The 24,103-nt window shown below is 35.9% G+C and overlaps 2 protein-coding genes across 6 annotated transcripts in view; both read right to left on the bottom strand.

Annotated features, from left to right (window-relative positions):
• The window catches only part of LOC104436968, a 100,201-nt gene that overhangs the window by 46,370 nt on the left and 29,728 nt on the right, over nt 1-24,103 (bottom strand). The window lies entirely within an intron of this gene.
• On the bottom strand, nt 13,657-22,146 carry LOC104439315 (disease resistance protein RPV1-like). Of its 2 annotated transcripts, XM_039308687.1 has the most exons (5): nt 22,041-22,146; nt 21,284-21,936; nt 20,078-21,173; nt 14,891-15,184; nt 13,657-13,794 (listed from the first exon to the last, which is right to left on the bottom strand). In XM_039308687.1, exons 2-3 carry the CDS (start codon nt 21,841-21,843, stop codon nt 20,738-20,740), a joined length of 996 nt encoding a protein of 331 aa, XP_039164621.1. In that variant the 5' UTR covers nt 21,844-21,936; nt 22,041-22,146; the 3' UTR covers nt 13,657-13,794; nt 14,891-15,184; nt 20,078-20,737. The 2 variants fall into 2 exon arrangements, with proteins under 2 accessions (XP_039164621.1, XP_039164620.1); XM_039308686.1 differs by having other exon boundaries at nt 21,284-22,146.

The following is a 24,103-nucleotide window of genomic DNA, read 5'->3' as shown; positions in this document are numbered from 1 at the left end:
CATTTCGACGGCGAGAGCGATGGGACTCGGATTCTTGGTCTGGTTTGTGCAAGGCCGTGAAGAGAGCGGAGAGAGTGGATGGAGATGAGGAAGAAGATGGAGAAGAGGATAAGGTTGGAGGGTTTATTTATAGGTCGGGCGGATGAGGACGGAGGCGTGCGGCGAGCGAGTGGCGTGGTGGTGGGGGCGGTGGGGTGGGAGTCGGGAGTCGGGATGAGGAGGAAAGCCGCGGCTGCTTCGTGGGGTGCACGTGGAAAGCGGTTTTTTGCGTTAATCCCAGCGTAAGATGTCGATCTTTACTTTTTCTTTACTATAATTTTGGCAGTTTGGTAATTACGTAAAAGACGAAGGACCACGTATCTGCTGCTTTTTTTTTTTTTAAGATCTCTCCTTTGTTTTATGAAAGTGGAAATTTAAATGACTCTTTTATGGGTTTCATCATACGACCATATATATAAATTGAGAGAGTAAACTGCAAGATCGGAATCGGGAGTTCAAAGTCGTGAATTCCGACCTTAGACTCCGTTTGTTTGGCTGAAAAATTAATATCTTGAAAAATATTTTCCTAACTTTAATTGTTGTTAATCGGTTACAAAAATAATTAATGAAATGCATGTTCATTAACGACTTATATCTAAATTTTTTTGTTGATGATGAGAATATTTTTTATTATCATTTTTCCTAGTGATTAAAAAATTAAAATTAGGAAAATATTTTTCAAATTTTTTGTGAAAAAGTGGAGCCTTAGTCTCTTGAAGCAGCTATGGTGTGGGAAAGATGATTTATATGACGACGGAGAATCCATAAGCTATGGAGACAATTAAATCGAGAAAGAAAATCAACAAGATTTGAAATGTCACAAATTAAACGAGTCATTTGATTTTTCGCATGATATCAAATTGAATATTGAAGGTTTAAATCCCTCTATCAACTCCCATATTATTATCACTTTTTAATTTCTTTCAATGTCTAGTAAAATACTAACTTTGAGTCGTGTTCATGCAGTTCCTTTTGAGCGGATAGGTGATGTTTAAACCGGTTTGTTGGTGTGTTGATGCATCCCTTAAATATATGTTGATGCACAAATTGATCCCAAGCTCAAGAAAGCATGTTGCCTAAATTATTTAATACACACAGAAAAATATTCAATCGATAATTAAAACTGGATTGCTTCGATAAAATTCTATTTTCTTGTTCGAAAATAAATTGTCCATTCATATCTCAAGATGATATGTGAAAGACTCAAAATAAAGCAAATCTCAACAACAAAATAGTAAAGCACAAACTGTAGCAACGAGTATACTGTCATTCCATAAAAATGAATATGTGTTGAGCATCGAAACAAATTGAACAACGGCGCTAATATTTAAAGTCAATAAGAACAAATCATTCTATTCCGTGCATACCCTTGCACTGATCTCCACTCATCTTTTCATGTGACACTAAGCTCTTCACTTCCAATGGTGGTTTCGTAGATCTCCAAGCTGGTTTTCCCACATACCTAGAATTTGCTCTCTCTCTCTCTCTCTCTCTCTCTCTCTCTCGTTATAATAACCGAGATGTCCCGTGGTGCATGAACAAAACGGGGGGACGATGAATGTTCCCTAATGCCCAGTAGCTTTGGATTCTAGTCATTTACGAGCCGAGCGCCTCCCGTGACTCCTGGGTTCGTGCCGCTCTCAAAGTGCGAGTCCGCATATGAGAGCGCTACACGTCGGTGGAGATTGGAGTGAGTGTCCGAGGGATTCATGCACCCAGCCATCGGTTGCCCGCCGCCAGACGCTTCCTCGCCCGACATTTTGGTATAGATAATAGGGGAAACATGGTGTTAGGATTGACTTGATCCTACGTGTTCAATGCTCAAAACTCGACTCGAGCTTGATTGAGTGTTAAGATTGATGCTCGAATTTAATTTGACTAGAAAAATCGAGATACTAAAGCTCGGATAAATAAGTAGTAAACTTCACTTTTATAGATCAAATATGATTATTGAAAGAGTCTAAATATATAATATAATAATAGTTCGATGAAATAAGATATCTTTTTGAACAACGCACGCTTTTCAAATATGTAAAAAAAAAGTAAATTTTCGGATTATGTTGAATACACATAATAATTAAGGGATCCAAAGTCATTCCTCGTGCCATAGGCTATGGTCAGGCTATGGTCACTCTTCGTGGATGGCAAAAAACCTAAAAATTATATTAATCATGAATATAACTTATTTATATTATAATTCAGCCAATCATATCATATAGAAATAGGTCTATAATTCATTTTGACATATTTAGTATCCGGCCATGCATAGTCCACTGGGCCCTATCCACAAGAAAAGGAAGTCGCATCCACGTTATCCATAAAGTAAATTCATTCATCCACGACATAATTTACTTCTTGTCGGCACCTATTTCATTGACGCAACACCAATCAGCAAAAATGTTCGAACACGGCACTCTCCAGGCAAAAAGCGAAAGCAAAATGGAGACAAAGATGACATATCAACGCAGATTTTCCATAAATTTGATATTTCAAAATCTACATTATGTACAGTAAGACACTGTCGACCCTAATAGCCAAACTTGTCGATCAAAATCTAAAGACCTAGAGAAGAAAACTTCAACTAAACGCTATAACTTCCCTCAGCAACTTCGCCGGTAGCAACCGATCCGGAGACACCAGCAGCCTCACCGAGAAGTTCCTTGCTGGGAGCTCCTTGTCCGACTCCCAGCTTCGATCATCCTCGAAGTTGAGCGTGTAGCTCATCGGATTGTACCCAAACTCCGAGGAGGCCGCCACCGCCGCATGGCCCTGCCTCCACCTGACCTCCCAATCCGAGCGATGAGGCTGCGGCACCTGTACCGGATCTCCGGCAGCAGGAGCTCCTGGGCCGTCGAGCAGGACCTTGCGGGGTGGCCGTCGTCACAGTCCGAGGCAGCGGCCTTGTTGTAGGCGGTGGCATGGCCGTCGCGGAAGCAGCAGAAGAAGAGGCAAGGGGAGGATGATCTTAGCTTGTGATTGAACATTTTGGGTGTGAAAGAGAGAGGGAGAGCGCGCGATGGAGTCAGAGTCTGGTCTGGTCTGTGCGAGACTGTGAAGAGAGTGAAGAGAGTGCATGGTGAAGAGGAAGAAGGTGGAGAAGAGGCTGAGTTGGCGGGTTTTAATAGGTTGGACGGAGAAGGACGCGGCCGAGGGGCGGGGGCGAGCAGCAAAGCAGAGCAGTGTGAGTCGGTTGTTTTTTGTCAATCCGGCGTGAGGTTTCTAATTTACCTCTCTTAACTTTCTTGTTGGGCAGTTTGGTAATTAAGTAAAAGTCGAGGGATCTTTTTGGTTTTGCAAAAGTAGAATTAGATTAACATTTTATGGGTAAAGGCTGAGAACAGAATCTTGACTTGAAAGTCGAGACTCGTGACCTCTAAAGCAGCTACAATGGGAAAAGATAATTATATGAAATTGCAGAATTGATAAACCTTGGAATGTGATGGACATTATTAAGTTCTACGAAGAAAATCAAAGGGGACATAACGGTATTCCATGATCGTATCGTGATATTTTAATTTCAAGTCGTATTTTTTTTGAGTTACATGAAAATTTCAATATTATTAATTAGGCTAAATGGGTATATTTTTAAAGCAATCCTATAAAAGAAAGAGAATTAGAACGTCCGTTTTTTTTTTTCATGTGATATCAAAATACAATATCTGAATATTCAAATCCCTCTTTCACCTCCCACATCGCAATCGCTTTTCACTTTTTTTATTTATTTTTTATTTTTTTATGTCTAGCCAAATGCTAGTTTCGAATTGTGTTGACTTATTTGATTTAATGATTATACTATATTCTCTCAACAAAACTTGAGCGCAAGGATATAGGAGAGAAGCAAACCACCTTACCATCTAAGTCAACACTTCAACATGGGCAAAAGTGATCCTCAGCTTGAGAAAGCATGTTACATAAATCGATCTGAATACATAGATAAATTGTTCGATTGAGGGTTCAACCTGAGTTACTCCGATAATTGAAGTTAGCAAAGAATGAATCACTTTATTCCCTTCATGCCCTTGCACTAATCTCCGCTTATCTCATTCACGTGGGGACTAAGCTTCTTCGCTGGTCTGTCCCACGACGATCTAGCTGCATCTGCGATGCCAAAGCTTCTGTCCTGACGTTGCTGCTCCCTTTGAGGCGACGTCTAGAGTCGTTGCTCCCTCATTGGCCCAATGCCGCTTTGCCGTGACGAGTCTTGGCTCGACTGAGCACCTGCACGACCATCGTGATATACTTCATCTGTCCTGGTGCTACTTGCCCGTGCTGATTGCCAGCAGATCCACGGCCTCTTCTCACTACACCGCTGACGAGCCGTGAGCCTCCAACTGATGGTCCTTGCTACGAGCCTTCAACGATGGACCACCCCGCGAGTAGTTGCTGCTTCTCGCTCCACAACGGCGCTGTATTCCAGTTTGCCGTCCACCTGGTACCGCCGTCCGTTGCACCTCCAACACCACCCACCCAATATCATCAGTGCTAGCCACGCTTCAGTCCGCCTCCATGAATTTTCTTTTCCTGCAGGTTTCCATCGCCGCTGACCATCCAGTGACGCCCAGCATCTCCTGCACTAGTTCCAAGTCCACCGCAGCTGAGCCAAGACAAAAGAAAGAGGTGATCTTGAACGTAGTGGAAGAAAAGAAAAGCGCTGGTCAAAGTGGAGAAAAGAAAATTTGAAACGGAGAAAGATTTATTCCATCATTTGCAAACAATATCAACGCCCCCACTTTCCTGAATACACGATGCGGAGAGAATACAAAGAAAAGGGGAGATTTTGGAAATTCGCTCCTTGGGTTGCTCGTTCCTCACGTTTTCCCGAGAGTCACCACCTAACTGAGCCGAGCCGGATCACGAATCGCCCGCCGAACTACCGCCGCAGCCATCCTTTGCCGTCGAGCACCACCAGGAGTAGCCTTGCTGCGAGACTCACCCATAAGCCGCCTTCGAACAAGTTTGAATTTGGATTGCTCACTTCAAACTTAGTAATGATCTAATCCGATTCGATTTGAATATTTAATTATAAATTTCAGATTGATTTCGTTATATAATTGTGATATTTGAGAATTTAAGCATTATTCAAAGGATTTCATTGACAAAAATTAATTATAATAATTAATTTGAGCTGTGAGATGATGGATCATTTTTTTTTTAATTTTATCTCCAAGCCAGTAAGTGCCTTATAAGACGTGAGACAATAAATTATTTTTTCGAATATCATAATCTTTTATTTAAATCTTGTGGATATCCTAGATGGTTATTAGATAGCCAAGTTTAATGAATGTACAATGAAAGAAAATATCATGTTCGAATATATGGTTTTTTAATATAAGATTGCCTAATTTTAAATAGATTGCGTGTCAAGATTGATTCTAAAAAATAAATCAGAATATATTCTAGATATGAATTTTCTTTAATAAATAGGATTTATTTAGATAATATTGCATATTTAAAATGGTCTTCTAAGATAGGACAGCGTTTAGGTTAAACTAATTACTAATCTATAGACTGGATAATAATTTATTTTACATAGTTTAATTAGGACATTTTTCTACTTCAAATTTTAATGAAAATACCAAAATATCATATGCATGTCATGTAGTTTAGGCCATGTTATATTGCTATGTCAAATGTGTGTCATGTTAGGTTCACTTAATTAGAAATTGTACCTCATTAGAACTAGGTCACGTAGTTAAATGAAATTGCATGTTATATAGCCTAGTTTTAATTTCAAAATAAAAGAAAGCTAAAAATAATTGCTTTCTATGGTATTTAATTTCCTACAATTTCTTTATCTATCGGTTGTTATCTTTAATGTTTGCACACCCGCACTAACACTATATTAAAATCGATCTAAATTGTCTGACAATTTAGTTGAAGTAATTTAGTTCTAAATCTTTTAATTAAATCAATTTAATCTTAAATCTTTCTACATTAATATTAATTGAGTCCATTCCACTAATTTTTGTTGGAAATAATTGATGTTGACACCGACACCATCGGCGCTGACATAGATATTTTTAATGATACTTTGATATTTTTTGAATTTTTTTTCTTTTATTTTGGTGTATTTCTTTTGATGTTTTTCACTTTTTTTGAAGATACTCTGGTTTCCCGTCAATGCTGCTGCTGCAGCAGATAGGGAAGATGGTGCAGGTTTCTTCACCGCCGAATCCTTCTTCTCCGTCTACTTTTTTCTCAACCTTCTCTCCTGCAAGACCGTTTCGAACCAACGAATTCCAACAAAATCCTCAGGACTGCTGTCAAATTAATGATTAATGGAAGTGAACCCATGAGCATTCGGAGTTCTGACCTTCCGATTCTTCATCGGAGGAGCAATTTGGATCCGGCTCTGGTCTAGTCCTCTTCCTCGCCAATAGTCACAGTGTTTTCAGCTCTCTGTGATAGAGAAAAGCAGTTCTCTAAAATGTGGATATGAAAAAAGAAAGACGCGAAAAGAGATCGAAAAAATTGGAAGTACCGTATCTACGGTCAAATTTAGAAACCGTGAAAGATTGTTGCAAGCGATTATTAGGTTACCCGCTTCTATGTAATTGTTTAACCTAGCTCTTTGGAAGAATCTAATTCTGTTTTGGGACTTGACAGGAGGAAGACAAGGCGAAGCTGGTGCAAGAAACCGGTTTGCAATTAAAGTAGATAAATAATTCGTTCATCAGAGGAAAATAAACTGGCACAGCAAACCTTCATCATCATCCGTCTCAAAGAGCAAACGCAAAAGGTCCCTCAAAATAGACATCACCTCGTTAATGCGAAACTTCCTTGATATTCCATTTCTCTGCATGCTAAGTTTGAAGAACTTCTGCAGGTGAAAGCAACAGCAATTGATCCCTTGATGCAGATTTGAGCAAGAGCAACGACCAAATTCTGACGGACAATATTCGGTGCTTCACTAGAATGGGTACTTAAAAGAGTTAATACAAGGAACATTGGCTAGTGGCCTCGTAGAAAGCTTCATCAAACAGGAACATTTGGAAGATGACTTTGATTCTAGGAAAAAGAAATTATGTTAGCGAAAAGGATGGCTCTCGCCTCGCGACAGGAATTTTGAAGACTGTCAATTAACCATAGATGCGGTCGTAATCATTGAGGGGGTACTGAGCTAGGAGATTACACATTTAGAACTAGAAGTAATATGAGATGGTTTCATTGTCTCTACTGCTTGTCCACTTTGTGTTTTGTGAATACAAAGGCGTAGTTAGGTATTGTGTACAATTGGTATAATGATTTGTACAAAGTTCCTCTCCATTCTCCATGCTGATGACATTTATAGCTTTCCTTGGTTCTCCAATATAGTGTAGATTTACTGTGAAAGTAACATAGTTTGTATACTGCTAGGTTGCTGGGTTTGTATTGCTACCGGGGATAATGACTGATTATGGTCATAGACAGGATCATTTGCCTGAAATTCTATGGCTTATTACAATCTCAAAGATTGTTGCCAGTTCTTGTGATGATTTACCCACTTGATTGTCACGGCTCCACATTAATTCATTCTGCAGTAATTGTACATTAAGCTGGTGCAGCTGAAAAGTTCTGTTCATATTCCTCTCCTTCTATGTAACGAAAAACAATTTTATCGAGACAATTTCTATCTGTCATGAACTCCTACACATTGAGCGATAACCTCTAGTGTGGCTCATGTTGCATACGAAGTTCCGTTTCTTGACAAACTGAGATCTGAATAGGAGGAAACGGTCTCGGGGGTTAGTCTAGGTGCAACCTTAAAAGATAACCAATTGAACTTGTCCTTAATGAATCCAGAAGAAAAAGGCTATACTTTACAATAATCACCAGAAATTTCCTCAGCTTTTCTTCAAGATGACCTATGACAAAGAATTGAAAATTTGTTTCGGTTGGCCAACTCCAAGTCAGTTGATGTTCATTGGCAAAACGAATCCGAGAAAGAACAATACGTAAAAAAGATTAATATTGAATTTTCTAATGCAACTTGGGCATATAAAAACTTTTTTTCATTTGAACCGCCATTTTATCCTAACATACCAAACATTTATGATGAACTTTTTGATGATTTCTTTGTTATTGTGTAGTTCTTTTTGTATCTTCCATCATTGACTTGGCACTTATGCCATACACGTTGTTATACAATCCACAAAATCAATGGATACCCAAATTTAGGATCTTCTAACGTTTCTGCTAACCTACCCCCAATTTTTTAACTAGATAATTCTTTTTTTAATTTTTTTTAATTTTTTTTTTTTACTCTTAGATATCGTTAAACAGCTCGGTGGTTTAAACAGAGAATCACATTACCTTGACCTCATCTTGAAATCCAACATTTGAAACTTTGACCTCTCCTATTAAAAAAAAGGAGATATCCTGGTGCAATTCACAGATGTTTTTCATGAAATTAATGCTTCTTCTCAAGTGTAGCGAACTTAAACCCCATGAGATTACAAGGATCATATCTAGGTTGTCTAACCACAGCTGCAGACATAAGAACTTCATTGTCGCATAGCTTCCCAGTGTGGCCAATGATTACAAGAACAACAAAAGTTTGGCGTTTTCCAGTTTGAGTGCCAAACAAGCAAATAGGTTTCGCATTGTTCTGTCATTTGGTCGAAGGCCATTCTATGTATTTGCAGCCACACCTCCAGTTCACAAAAACAGAGGTCCTCCTGTCTCCTATGAGCATCCTATCTCTGCAGGTCTATGCAATTTCCCATGATCGACCAAGGGCCAGAACTGAGGACTCTCTCTGCTTGGTGCCAATCCATGGAACGTGATCAAATACATCTTCTCATTTTGAGGGGTTACAGTTATCCCACCCAGACCAGCCCAGACTTTCCTTAAGACATCAGCTACGCAGCTTAACTCAAGCACTTCTCCGACAAAATCCTTCCAATCAAAACCATCTCAGCTTTCTCATCATCAACTTGCTCCAAAACCCAATGATCCCCCAGAAGATTGTTTGGCAGATATGCTTGCGATGTTAAGAGAACCCTGTAGGCATCCTGTAATGATAAAAAGGAATAGATTAGTGAAGAATCAACTAAGGAAGGTCGTCAAACAGTTGATAGGGGCAATGTGTAGTGATAGGAAAAATGAAAACTAATGTGACAAACCAATGCCAAAGAGACTTACTAAAATAGAAAGCAGATGGCAATAACTAATTATGATAGAGAGCGAATATGAGGATTATGGATTATCAAGAAGAATGGGGGGTAACGATCATGGAGGAATGTAGGTGAAAGAAAACATCATTGTGATGTAGGGAAATCTCTCGACAAAGAGAGAGAAGCTCTCGCAGAGGGGAGAGACACAAATCTATGTACATCTTCCTGAAGAGAACTCAATGTCCCATTCTTTTTGGAGCATAAATGCTAGAAAGCTAAACATATCAAGATAAGAGAAAAACGGTTCTTGTAATTTCCAGCTTACAGAAGCTCTGTTAGTAAAATCTCCTGATTTAAATTGCATACGTGTACTTATGTGCAATCAATCTTGAGCTTCACTCTTTTAATGCCAATGATCTTCCATTATTTTTGCAGTGTTCTACTTCAAAGCAGGGTCACATGACGTCGTCAACATGTCAAATGGTGATAACAATAACTGCCACAGTGCTTCTATGTTCATAGACTAACCAACGGACCAGCCAACTTTTCCCTCGACAGCGCCTGCAAGTATGACTTTGTCTACACCTTTGCTAACAGCGATCGTTGCTCTCAGAGCCAAAAATTAGTCGCCACCGTCGGTGAAACTTCCACCACCCAACCTCCAGTCCAGCTGGATCCCTGTAGCTACCAGCCCCAACCACTGGGACTACTCCATCTCCGCCACCACCTGGAAGTGATGCTTCATATATCTGTGTAACACTGCTAGTCCTGTTCATGAGTGCATTATACATGAAATCATTATTTCTACTGGATATAGATGGACTATTGATAGATCATGAGATGTTGCTACTCATCATAAAGTGAATAAACTTGTGAAAAAGCTTCTTCTCATAATTCCAGCATGCTTCATATAGATAACATTGCTCAAACTTGTAATAGATCATAAGTTTCTTTGGAATAAATATATGGTTCTGCTCCCATATTCTGATGTTTGGCTCTATTTGCAGTTCCGATATCATGACGATCAAGATTATTAGAAAAATTATAACACAACAGGAGACAAAAACTTGCATACTGGAAAGTCAAAATAGAGCATCAGTAAAACAAATCCTTATTGGCATAGCGAAAAAGCCCCACCATTGGAATGAAATATGAGCAGAAGAGTAAATCACGTGGTGATAGGAAAAACGGTATGAATCTTTATAGGATCAAACTCAACACACAAACGGCTGATTGAGAACTTGAAATGACAATGAAACTATGAACTCACTCTTGCAGCCTTGCAGCATATCAAATTCATGCCTGATGATTAGCTTGAAAGAACCCAACAAGTTTTGGGGATCAGAGTGCCACAAGTCCAGCAGCCTGACCGCTCCCCTTTGCCAATGTGTTTTGTACTTTGCCTCCAGAAGCTTCCTTAATAATCCACAGGTCAATCATCAAATCACTTTGAGCAATCATACGAGAACAAACAAAAGAAAATTACAGTCACGATATCACACCTGAGTGTGGGCAACATCACATAACAATAAAAAACCAATTCAAGCAATCATGAAAAGCAAGCAAATTCACGTCATTCCTAGGTGTGGGATTTTCAGTCGTCCACCTTAAGAAACTGAGATGACTATGGTCAAAGGGATTTTCTTAAAGGTTTGCTTGTTCTTTCAACGTTTTGTAATTTCAACCGTATCAATATAACACATAAGCCAGTGTGCCTGCCATCATAAGAATCAATAGAAGATAAAAGTTTAGCTCACCATGTAAACAAAACAAGTTATAGATGACCTGCGAGCAAGCAGAACAACCTTCAAATGCACAATTTGAAAAGAGATTATTAATCTAAAAGTCTGGTTCAGGATATCGTGTTGAGATTGAAGGATCACAGAGGATGATAAATGACCAATTATTTTCTCAAAACACTCTTATGATCTAGTCCTCCAACAAGGGCTGACAATTACATTCCTTCCATAATCGAAAGATTTCATTCCAACTAAAAACATGAATCACTCAGTAATGCACAAAAAATAATCACTCACAGATGATTCACCGGGACTGCCAGCTTCATTCATGATTTTATCATCTAAGATTTTGGCTCACTAGGGGACAGGGGTTGTCTCAAATATCGAACTATCACCAGAATGTGATCTCATGAAATCTCATGAATACCTGACATAACAACTGCTCATATTCTACATGAGGAAAGCTCAAGACAATTCACATATCGGCTTGCATCTAGAAATATCTAAAGCTTATAGAGCTCCTAGCCTCCAAGCCCTCAGGGCTCAATTAGTTTGTCGCAGTCTCGTGCGACAATTGACTAGCATCATGAAACCTATATACTTTATAGGTATCTCGATCCTTTGAGCCCTGAGATGTCTGATAGTTCCCAACAAGCTGTCACTATCAAGTTCCTTAAATCTTCAAATTTCCAAAAATCTAGGAATTTCGCTAACAACTTGCATCCTTGAATACACAAACTTTTGCAGGATGAGAATTCCTCTAGGCTTTGAATGTCATATAGCTTTTCACAGTGGTTGATGTTCAACCTTTTCAGGGTTTTCAAACATGATAGATCCAATAATCTTTCAAGGAAAGTGCAACCACAAATATCCAATATTACCAAAAAAATCCAGTCCGTCAACGCCACATTTCAACTACACTCGTACAGTTTGCAACATGAAACCTCTCGAATTCTTTAAACTAGAAGGTTATCTTTCGATGGATGTGCAATTAGAGATATCCAATCTTACAATTAATCAACCTCTCAAGGCCATGAATTTCAACTAGATTCCCGCAATCTACAGCATATAATCCCTTTAGAAATTTTTAACTCGAAAGGTCTATTTATCTTTCAATGGATTGAAAGGTCTATTCATCTTTTTAATGGACATGCATTTAAAGACATAAAACCTTCTCAAATATTCTAATTAATCAATCAAGGCCTCAAACTCAAGCTAGATTCTTGCTATTTGCAGCGTGAAATTCTAAGTCTTCAAACTGGAAAAGTCTGGAGATCTTTTAATAGAAGTACACCCAGAGAGATTCAATCTTGCCAATATATACAACCTGTAAAGACCATGAATTTCAACTAGATTTCGGCAATTTGCAGCATGGAAAATTTCAATGGCCGTGCATCCAGAGAGATATAGAACGTCTCCAGATATCCTAAATGGGTCAAAGCCTCAAACTTTGACTAAATTCTTGCCGTTTGCAGCATCTGATTCTCTTAGATTCTTTTTAAACTTGAAAGGACAAGTGATTGAATGGACATGGAACCAGAGATATTCAAACTTACCACACTCTTGCGATTGGCAACACATGATAGCCTCAGATCTTTCGAACTCGAAAGGTCCTGCGAATCTCGACTAGATTCTTGCGACTCACAGCAATTCATTTCCCTCAAATCTTCAAAGTTGAAGGATGTGGTGACCCTTTTGCTCATTACCCACATAGGCTTACGCCACCAGGCGGACCACGCCTCCAAAGGCAAGTTTATCATAACATAGAAGCTCCCTCGGAGAAGAATCCCCAACCACGAGCCAGAGGACGAAACTGGAACGGCACAGCCACCGAACTAATTTTAAAAATCACCACGCCAAAGACGACCCAGCGCAAGGGAGCTTAATTCAAGCATAAATTTTATTGGCCTGAGGGAATCGTCGCAAATCAATTTGAGTCTCTCCAGAGCTGTTAAGCTAAAGATCGGTTCCGGTATTTCTCGAAGGTTTTTGCAACCCCAAACGTTCAGTCGCCGGAGAGAAGAGAGCTTCGAAATACTTTCTGGCAAGCCTCGAATGCCCGACCATTCTAAATCAAGCTCATTTAGCGAAACCAGCTCGCCTATGCTACTAGGCAGTCCTTCCAGATATATGCAGTACGATGCCTTCAACCGGTAGAGTTTCGCCAGCATTCCAATGGCACTAGGCAATTCTGTCACGTGAGTTGAAGCAATGTTTAATTCCCTCAAATTTTGCAAATTCCCAATACTTTCTGGTAATTTTGTAATCAATGTGTCTGATAAATATAGCTTAACCAATGATTGTAACTTTCCAACGATTTCTGCAACTTTCCAATAAATATAGCTCGATTGTAACTTTCCAATACTTTTAAATTCCCTCAAATTTTTCCCAATACTTTCTGGTAATTTTGTAATCTGTGTGTTTGATAAATCTAGCTCAACCAACGATTGCAACTTTCCAATCGAGTCAGGGATCTTTCTCAATGAAGAGTTATCCATGTAAAGTACAGATAGAGATGCTAGATTGCCTAGAGTTAGGTATGTGATCAATGCAGTATCTAGAGTCTCTAGTGCCTCCATAGAATTAATGAATTCGGGTAATTCTTTACTAAATGTTTTAGATAAGTATAGCGACTCAAAGGAACCAATGGATTCAGGAAGCTGAGCAGGTTTATCGTAACATAGAAGCTCCCTTGATTCTTCCATTCTCCCTACTCTTGCTGGTAGCTTCTTTATTTCTAAACATCGACGAACGTTCAAATGGACAAGGGTCTTGATATAGCATATAGAAGGATGAATTTCTTTTAGATTGTAACAGCTTTCAAGATTCAAAATCTCCAAGCTTTTGAAAGCAGACAAGTCGGGAGTTCTTCTCAAATTGGCACAATACGAGAGGTCGAGAACTTTCAACTCGGTCGCCATCTGAAATAAATTAAGGAAACTTAAGTGAAAGTGGACAATAGCAATGTGTGATTTTCCACTATTCTTTTTATAAAAAAAAGAATCTTTAAAATTCCTAAAAAAATACCCATACTCCACTACTCTTTCATAGTTGTCTTATTTAATTTTAAATGTTTTTTTTTTCAACGGTGCCAAGGTACACAACCATATTGATTTTTTTAAAGCATATCCATTGCAAAAAGAATGTTTGGGATGCACAAGTGCCAACCATGTTTATTTTCAGATAAAATTTCAAAAAGAAAATATATTCAGTTTTTAAGAGCTATGGCGATGCCGTTGATTAGACTTATGCAAATTTTATTATCAAAGAGACACTCCGATAGTAAGAAATAGGTAGTTTAATTATGAAAAGCAATTTCTTAAAGTGACTTAAAAAAAAATTTAAAGAATGTTGTATTCCAAAAAAATTTAATGCCATCGAAAGGATAGTTTTATTACTCTCATAACATTAATAATTTATATTTGCGTTATACAGTGACTTCCATAATCAACAATTATAATGAATAAATATTTCATGCAACAAGTCAAAGCAATTCATGAATTATATCCATTACTTTAAGATTAAAATGAATTCAGAATTTTAGTATTGATGTACAACACAAGTCAGTATGTGTGAGATTTTTCTTTTTCTCCATGAAAGAAGATTAATATAGAGATATAACAAGAATCACTCAAAAGACATACTTTTGCATTGGAAAAATTAACTTGAGCCACAGACCATCTAGATTAAAGTAAATCAAAATGGTACAAATATGTAATTATATTTCAATAAAAGTTAATTATTATAGTTATTTTTTTCTTTTTAGTATTGTCTAAGGTTAAGCAGGACAGGTTGTTGAGTTTTATCAATTAAAGTTATAAGAAGCAGAAGCTTCCAAACATTTAGGTGCCTATAATTCCTCTTATATTATGTCGAAAATCCTTAATATGAGGAATGACATTAAGCCTTTCGATAAAAAAATATAATAAAAAAAAAAAAAGAGAAGAGAACTTGGTGCTATTGGACCTTTGGTAACACGTTATTATTCACAAGGGACATATCTTCTCAAAATCTTACCTTGAGTGGGCCCCATCCTCCCCAGTCCTCCGAAATCTCACTACATGATAGATTGAGCACGACTAATTTCTTTGGGTGAAAGTTGACAATTTCAAAATCCGAGGGACAAGTCTCCCAGTCAAGCCATCTTAATTGAGGAAGCAAGTTTTGGAAATCTCCAGTAAAATTCACATTGCCCAATTGAAGGAACCTCAAGTTGGTGAATTCGTTAAACTGTTCACCTCGGTAGCTTTTCTTATCATAGCTTTCCCATCTATTATAGCAAAGACGAAGGGCCTCAATCTTACAAGTGCCCTGCATTATAAAACATTATGGACCATAAGTTTTAATAGATTAAATGATCTATATATATAAAAGATGGACTAATTTTAGTTTGATATCATACTATTATGGTGTGGACTTCTTATTTTCAACTTGGTGAAATGACAAGTCATCATTGCACATGATTTATCTAATTCATGTAAAAATGGGAAGCTCAAGAAGGTGCTTTTGAACTTTTCATCTTCTACTAATGCTTTTCGCAAATTTGCACCTTTTGAATTACCAAAAATTGCATCCTTTCAAAAATATAACAAAAGGCATCTAATTGTACAAACTACTTCAAATATATCTATCAAAATTCATGCCCTTTATATGTGAAACACCCAACCCTAACTCGTATCCTTCAATGCAAAACACATGACTCTTATAGTCCAAGTACATCTATCAAACTTGTCATTAAAACATGTATCAAAATTAGAGAATCTGAATTGTAGAATCCCCCCTATTATTATGGCATGTCTTGTTTGCAATTCTCAATAGCAAAATGAAATTGAGAATGTCACCTCAAAAGGTATGCACGTGTTTTATATTCCTTTCTTATCATGTGTTTCTTTAATGAGTGTTTTCAATTATACATGGAAGAAAAATATGTTAAATATCAAATGTTATATAGATAATCTTTACTCCTCTTTTTATTAGTACATGTGTTTGATGCAACATTTTCATTATCTTGTGTATTTTGTTACAGTGAAATAGCATAAAGTAATTAGATCTTGCTTCTAAAAAGATCAAACATGAAAATTGATTAAACTGAATATTTAAGGAACTCAAATTTAGTTTGTCTTAGGTGATGATTTGCTCAGTGACAAATCATGAGAGTTTTAAGACTGATTTGTTTAGTGGTTTGAATACTTCCTTCAAACTTTTATTCTTTTGGATGAGATACCCATTACTTAGAAATTTCTTGTATGTTATCGTATTTTCATCAATAACTTCATAGAGACCCTTTTTGTCCTGTTCTAAGCAATGTTCTATTCAATTCATTACATTTTCATTTGTGCACAAATATGCTTACTGAAATACAGTGGTAGCACGTTTTTTACTAATCTCATTACTTCATTGTATTGTGCACTCTCAATATTTATATTTATTGTTTTTTAATCAAAGATTTGTACATGCTCGTTTGATGTTTGCACAAATCATCCATATGTCCTAATTGCATTTAGTTGCTTACCTTTTTAACTTTCATGTTAATGATAGAAACTAATCATGAATACAAAATTCAAAACCATAATTATTTATATCACAAGTTTAAAGTTTTAGGAATGAGCCATTGCTTTGACTTGACCCACTTCTTATAGATATTAAGAATATTAATCTTATTAATAAAATTGGATGTCACTTTCCAATATTCCTTCATGAAATTTATCCTACAATAGTAACCTTCACATTTAGATCTAATAAGAAAAGAAAAATATTCTGACTTCAGTTTTACTTCAAAGTAATAAGAGCTATTTCTAACTGTGCATCTAATCATATTTGAATGTAAGGATGTTATTAATCTTTATTATGTGAATATATGGTTCTAAAACTTAAGTAATGATAATTTTTTTTGAAAAATATAGAGTTACCATTATTTCTTATCCTAAATATGATGATTGAATTAAAGAAACTACATGCCCACACACACACATATTATGTTAACATCACTACTTTATAAGCATGTGAATTTGTTTTTAGTTCTATAACTAAATGTCGTTCATTTATAAATTTCTAACAAAGTTGTAAATGTAAGGTTATTTTAATGCTAAAATGTAACCTTTAACGATTCTCTATATAAAAAGTCATATATATTGTTAAAATAGTTAACCTAGTTTAATCAAATATAATGTGAAAATTGTTTAGTTTTGATAGTTCTTCCACATTAGAAAGTTCATAATTATATTACTGAAGTTCTATGTTTGGTAATATATGTTTTGTTGAGAATATATGGTTCTCAAATTACATTTTAAAAACTGTCAAAAACCATATCATTGCAAATACATATTTTTATATGTATAATATAATGTTGTAAATAAATCTATAATTTCACCACTAAAAAATCTTATGACCTAGGAATTAATTTTCAGATATACTTTTATATACATAGATACTGTAATCACTATTCTTCCATATTATATTTTTTTTTATTATGAATGGGTTTGGTTAATAATCATTATTCTTTTTAATGTTTATTGTTAATGTTTTATCTACTCCATCAAAATAGTACATCTCTTTATAAGGCTTTTATCCATTTTCTCATAAATAAACACCTCCATTCAAAATAATCCATTTAAATATGCATCACTTTTTATATGATACATTAAACTCCATTTTTTATACAGTTCGTTTATTATTCTACTTAGGATTCTCTTCTTTCTCGGATTCAAGGTAGAAGAATTCCATCCATTAGTGTCATTTACTTACCATTGGATGAAAAGATATTTCTCTTAGAAATATGGCTTGAAAATTTAGTACATCATTCACATGTTAGTAAATAGTGCCTCTCTAGGAAGTAATATGTCCAGACCGGAATTTCTCTTTGCGTTTTGAGCAGTATAGTTTCTAGATGACTTTTTTTATGGTACATACCTAATGTTTGGTCCCTTTCTTTCTTTGCTCTTATTGATATTAGTTAACATCTATTCACTACCTTTATGTTTGCATTAATAAACACCTCGTTTTGAAAGCATAAGTTCGAATAGACATATTCCTTCATATCACACAAGTTGTTCAAGAAACAAAACCAGGTAATAACTATTATGCAATTTAAACCAATCGACATACAGCTACTATAGCTTTATTACATTATGGCATAATAGCGATTATATTGCAGCCTTATCATACAAGTTGTTAGTGTAAGTTGTTTACTACCTCTCTAATTTCCAGATTCATGAATTTGAGAAGAATAGGGAAGATTGAGATCTCAAGACTAGAGTGCACAACAGAAGTTAAAAGTATTTTGAGTGTTAGAAAACTAATTAAAATATTTTTTTCTTCTAATGTCTCATTTTAATCCGTAGTCCTCAACAAAATAGCATAGCATACATATTTTGTAGCAACGGGAACAATTTGTGGATTTATCTTTTATTATGTGCAACAAGGTCATATTTATTAAATAAATAATATCAAAAGCATACTTGTCAAATTACAGATCAATATCATATTGGACTCATATTTCAAAATAAACAATATTAAAAGATCAATAAAAAAGATATCCATCATCACAAAAATTTTATATTACTTGCTTTAGAAATAAATTATATAATCAAAGTCTCCGTAAGAAGAGAAAATAGTACATGTTTAGAAGAATTTTTACATGGATGCATAAATTTCAACAATAAGTATGATGCAATGTAGAGATGAATGTTATGATTGAGAATATGTATAGATACCCATTGTGACTAAGAAATACCATCATCACAAAATAATTATTTAACATGCTTTACAAATAAATGAATATAATAAAAAAAATTACCATAGAAGGAAAAAGAACATATGTTTAGATGGATCTTTTACATGATTACATATATTTCTACAATAAGTATAACAAAATGCATAAAAGTTATGGTTATTATGATTAAAAAGTTCTATGGATACTCGTTATGAGTGTATATTCTTGTATTTCATAAGCAGATTATATTAACAATCGATAAAAAATTACGTAACATGATAGCTCATTTTAACAAATAAATAATATAAATGTACTAAATTTGTTCCATCAAATGCTCATTATGAGTTGAAGGATGATGAAATATCTAATATAACGTGGTAGCTAATACTAGAGAAATAAAAAAATCAACAAAAAGATATATAACATGATAGCCCATATTTAACAAATGATGATATAAAGATTAAATAAATCTTTGCTAAATACAATGCTCAGTAACAGTTGAACCGTGCAGTAATAATTATTATAACATGAGAGCCCAGATTTGACAAATAAACGTTATCGAAGCCCATATTTGACAAATAAATGTTATCGGGGATTAATAGAAAATAATCCAAAGTTATAAAAAAATTTTAAAAGTATTAGCAAATTCACGGAAGAAAATTATCCAATATTATGAAAAGTCTATAGAACAAAAATAATATATGTTTAGAAGATTATATTACATGGTTGCACATATATCACATACAATACGAAAGCAACAATAGCAAATTAATAGAGTTAACTAAAGGTTGACAACAAAGGATTTGATTGGATTTGATTGCACCAATTGTGAAAGGTAAGAGACTACAAAAAAAAAAAAAAAAATTAGACAGATGGCCAAATCGCACAAACAATAACATTTAATAAATTTGTACTTAACCCAACTTGAAAAAAAAAAAAAAAAGTGAGCTAATCATTGCAAATGAATGGAGGTCTCATTGATCATAGTAAGCAACACATAAGAAGTCAATGAAGAAGAAGAAGAAATTATAAGAAAGATCCAAACTTAAAAATGTGGAAAAAAAATGGCCCAACAACTTATAGATGTCCCTTACCAAAAAAAAAAAAAAAAACAACTTATAGATGTCATGTTTTCTCGGAAAGTGCTCTATCAAACATTACAGTTTTGCAATTTTATTGTTGCATTGATGTTTTGAAAGGAGAGTGTCCTCACAAATTTTATGAGGTATGTGTGTGTATATATGTATATATCTTTTTTTTTTCATTTTGACAAAAAAAAAAAAAGAGATGAAAGAAAAGATATATATCCTATATCAACTGCCAAGAAACTGCTGCTCAATTATGTCCTAAAATAAGGCAACAAAAACAATTAACCAGCAAGCTCTCTTGCTACTAGCTACCCCAAATTTGGCATATTAATTTTCATCTCAAAAAAGAAAGAGAAGATAGACTCAACATTCACTAACTATAAGACAAATAGAGGAAACTCTTACCTTGTTGCTCTCAAGCACATGTTTGACTTCCTCATCAATCCATAATCGACTACGTTCTCCAGGCTTCTTTTGATTTTCTAAACGAACAATTTCCCTTCCAAGATCTCTCAGTTGATCATGCATCTTTAGCTTGCCATTTTTGTCAATTTTAATTAGGGACATAAGACTTAATACTTCAATCCCTTTCCCCGGGTAAAAACCACAAGCATCCCACATATAAGTTGGATTTTGTTTAAATGATCCAATGAAAAAACATGCAATATCCAAAAAAATCTGTTGCTCTTCATAATCTAATGCTTTGTAACTTATCATCAACCTCTCTTGCACTTGCTTATCAGGAATGTTCTTCAATTTCTTCAATGTATCTTTCCATGCTCCCTTTGTCTTTCCACATAAGAATGAAGCTATAACTTCAAGTGCTAAAGGAAGCCCTCCAGTAATAGTTACAACATCATGAGAGATATCCTCAAACTCACTCAAAGGAAAATCATTTCGAAATGCATGTCTACAAAATAAAATCAACGATTTATCAAAAGGCAACTTTTCGAGTTCATATAAGTGGCCAGCCCTAGCCCTGTCAAGAATACTCTTGTTTCTAGTTGTGATGATGATTATACTTCCCACTTTAAACCAACTACCGTCTCCGACCAAAGCATCCAACTAAGTATTATTATCCATATCATCAAGAAGAGCGAGGACTTTCTTACTTGTACATCGAGATTTGAGTACACGGATTCCATCATCGACATTAGACACCTCCCACGATCCTCCTATCACATTAGAAATGAGCTGCTTTTGTAGGCATTCAATACCATTGCGTTGAGATCTTTCTCGAATATCAGCCACAAAGCAACGATTCTGAAAATCGCTAAATAGCTTGTTGTATAACACCTTTGCAAGAGTTGTCTTACCAATGCCGCCCATTCCATAAATTCCAATGATCCATGTACCATTGAAATTAGCATCTAGCTTGCTCATAATCCATTTCACATGATCATCAATTCCCACCAATTGTTCAGGAACACTTAGGTGGAAAAGTCTTTTTAACTCGCTCATAACTCTTATGACGACTCTTTTCACTAATGCCGCTTCATGCCTATCAAATGATAATTCAAAATTTCAATATATGATAGCAATGTTTATATGCTTTTTTTCAAGTAGATATTTATGAGAAACTCAACAATGTTTTGGTGGAGAATAACTTACCCATCATTTATTTTCTCCGATTCCCATCCTTTTAAAGAACTGACTTCATTGAGCGCTTCTTCCCATTCCTTCACAACCATTTGATCTGAATTCTTTTGATGTGCATTGATGGCATCTCCAAATCTCCCCTTGAGATGTCGCACTTGTGAGGGTTCCACTTTGTAAAATATGGGCAACACTACTTGCTCTCCGCTTCTCCTGCACTTCAACATCTGAGCCAGCTCTTGAAGGCACCATTTGCTGGAAGCGTAATCCTCAGACATAATCGGGATTGAAATCTTAGACTGCGTGATACTGCAGAGAAGCTCCGGACCAATCTCGTCACCAACTCGGAGCTCATCGTTGTCTCTATACACGCGAATTCCTGCATCAACAAGGCTAGTATAGAGATGATCGGTGAAGCCTTTGCGAGTGTCTTCCCCTCTAAAGCTCAAGAACACTTCGTAGTCACTTCCTTTCAGCCTTTTGGTTCCACCATTATCACCTACATGTGGAGAGGTCGACGACGAAGACGCTCTGTATGGCAGATCTTCTGAATGAGGAGGCTCTTTTCTGATCATCTTGAGATAGATGGAGCGGAGCCTCAAAAGAGGAGGAGTATGGAATCTTAGATGTAGGAATTGCAGAAATGTCTCTCAGAGCTCAATTGAGAGCTACATTCAAACAAAAACAAAAGCTCTCATACAAGTCATCAAAAGAAAATGGAAATAAAAACAAGAAAGAGAGAAGAGGAGAAGAGCAAGTAGTCACCGATTACCTGAGGAGTGCTTAAACAACACAATCCACACACTGCTGTGATCTCCACCGATTCTCACCTTCGACGTTGGATTACCCACACGCAACCCTCTTTATTGTGCGTGCTTGAACGATGCTGAGTTATGACCATCCAACGGTCCAAGACTCTTTATGCTAATTGAACGGCTGCGATGCATGCTGCTGGGAAAGGACAATTATTGCAGGCGTAATTTCCGTAGCACCGCGCAGAAGGTGCGTGGGATGAGCGACGCGGATACGCTCACACGCAATGCTCTCCAGCAAGGCAAGGCTTGACTTTGACTTGCTTTTTCTATTAACAATAAAAATAGAAAAGAAAACTGACGAGCAACAGTCACATGCTCCCGGTGCTAAATTATGTGAGTCAATGACGAAAACATATCAATCGTCGGATTAAATCAGATTTTGTTGAAAATAAATGTCCGTGTGACGCTTTTTATTCAAATAGGGAAAGTTTATTATTTTCAATCAGCAATCTGCTTTTCATTAAGGAGATTGCTCTAAAATAGTAAATCACTAGATAAATCTCTCCCAAAAACAATTTTGTCAAATTAAATTTCTCCATACCACGTCATATATCTAAAAATTATGTAGCCATCACTCCTCACTCACGGCACTTTTATCCCTCTCCTTATATTAATAATTTTTTATGCTCTATATCCTTTTAGAGTCGCGTTTAGAAATTCTTGGCCAATGAATACTCCACAATCGAACATTTATTTAGTCATCCCGTTTTACTTTCTTTTTTTATTTTTTGCTTTTTTCTGTGGTCAAGTGGAAATAGATGCTATTGATTTGTTTTAGCAATGTCTAGAGAAAGATATGGTGGCAATTTTTAGTAGGAAAACGTTAATAGGAGTATTTTACACTCTTTTTATCATCTAGTCATTTTGAAAATGTTAAGCTGATTTATCTATTCAATTCAATTTCTTCACGATCAAGTTGCATAATATGTGTGTGTATATAGAGAAATATATTTATATATGAATCACAGCTTAACAAATATTGTACCATCACCATGAGAAACCTTTTCAATGGGTGAAATTTTTCAATGTCTTTCTTGGAGAGTTCCTACAACCCCTTTATCAAAGTAAATGCTATGCCACTTTCATAGGAAACTCCAAATTTTTCAATGTCTTTAATGTCTTTCTTGGAGAGTTCCTACAACCCCTTTATCAAAGTAAATGATATGCCATTTCAATGTCTTTTCAATGTCTTTCTTGGAGAGTTCCTACAACCCCTTTATCAAAGTAAATGCTATGCCACTTTCATAAGAAACTCCAAAATTTTCAATGTCTTTAATGTCTTTCTTGGAGAGTTCCTACAACCCCTTTATCAAAGTAAATGATATGCCATTTCAATGTCTTTTCAATGTCTTTCTTGGAGAGTTCCTACAACCCCTTTATCAAAGGAAATGCTATGCCACTTTCATAGGAAACTCCTCCTCTCTCTCTCTCTCTCTCTCTCTCTCTCTCTCTCTCTCTCTCTTGAGTGCCTCTTGAGTATGCATTTAGAAAGATCCAATTACGTGAATCTCATAAGGTCCCCACATTTTTTAACTATTTGTCAGTATATTGACATTGATAAAATTGTTGTGTTTAAAGCTATTGGATCGTAATGAAGTGCGAAAGATGAGGAAAACTTTTATGGTATACCTATTGTAATGTTACGACATTACGACACATAGGGTAGTTAAGTACGAAAACATCATAATAGCACATTCTATGACGATCAAGTGCAAAGTGGTGCAAAACAAAAGTGTGCAACTGAAGATTTTCTAAAGATGAATGGAATCAACAATGATGGAAGTTTCGCAGGAAAAAGATGAGCTGAGTAAGGCATGGGTCCGTTGCCTTGTGACTTGCTTTTTTTCACTCACCCACTTTGATGACCAAAAAGGAGCCTTAGTCCTGCTTTTTTATCAACAGGAGAAGAGAAACAAAAAAGTGAGAGCATTTACAATTCTTGTGGACCTCCAAATGATTGTGTTCCTAGTGGAAATTAGAATCTAAAAGAAAAACTAAATATATTTGTACATCTCTCTAA

This window comes from Eucalyptus grandis, chromosome 3 (genome assembly GCF_016545825.1).
Source record: "Eucalyptus grandis isolate ANBG69807.140 chromosome 3, ASM1654582v1, whole genome shotgun sequence".
In the NCBI taxonomy this organism is placed as follows: domain Eukaryota; kingdom Viridiplantae; phylum Streptophyta; class Magnoliopsida; order Myrtales; family Myrtaceae; genus Eucalyptus; species Eucalyptus grandis.
The sequence above is the reverse complement of the archived record's forward strand: the minus strand, read 5'-3'. Positions and strand labels throughout refer to the sequence as shown.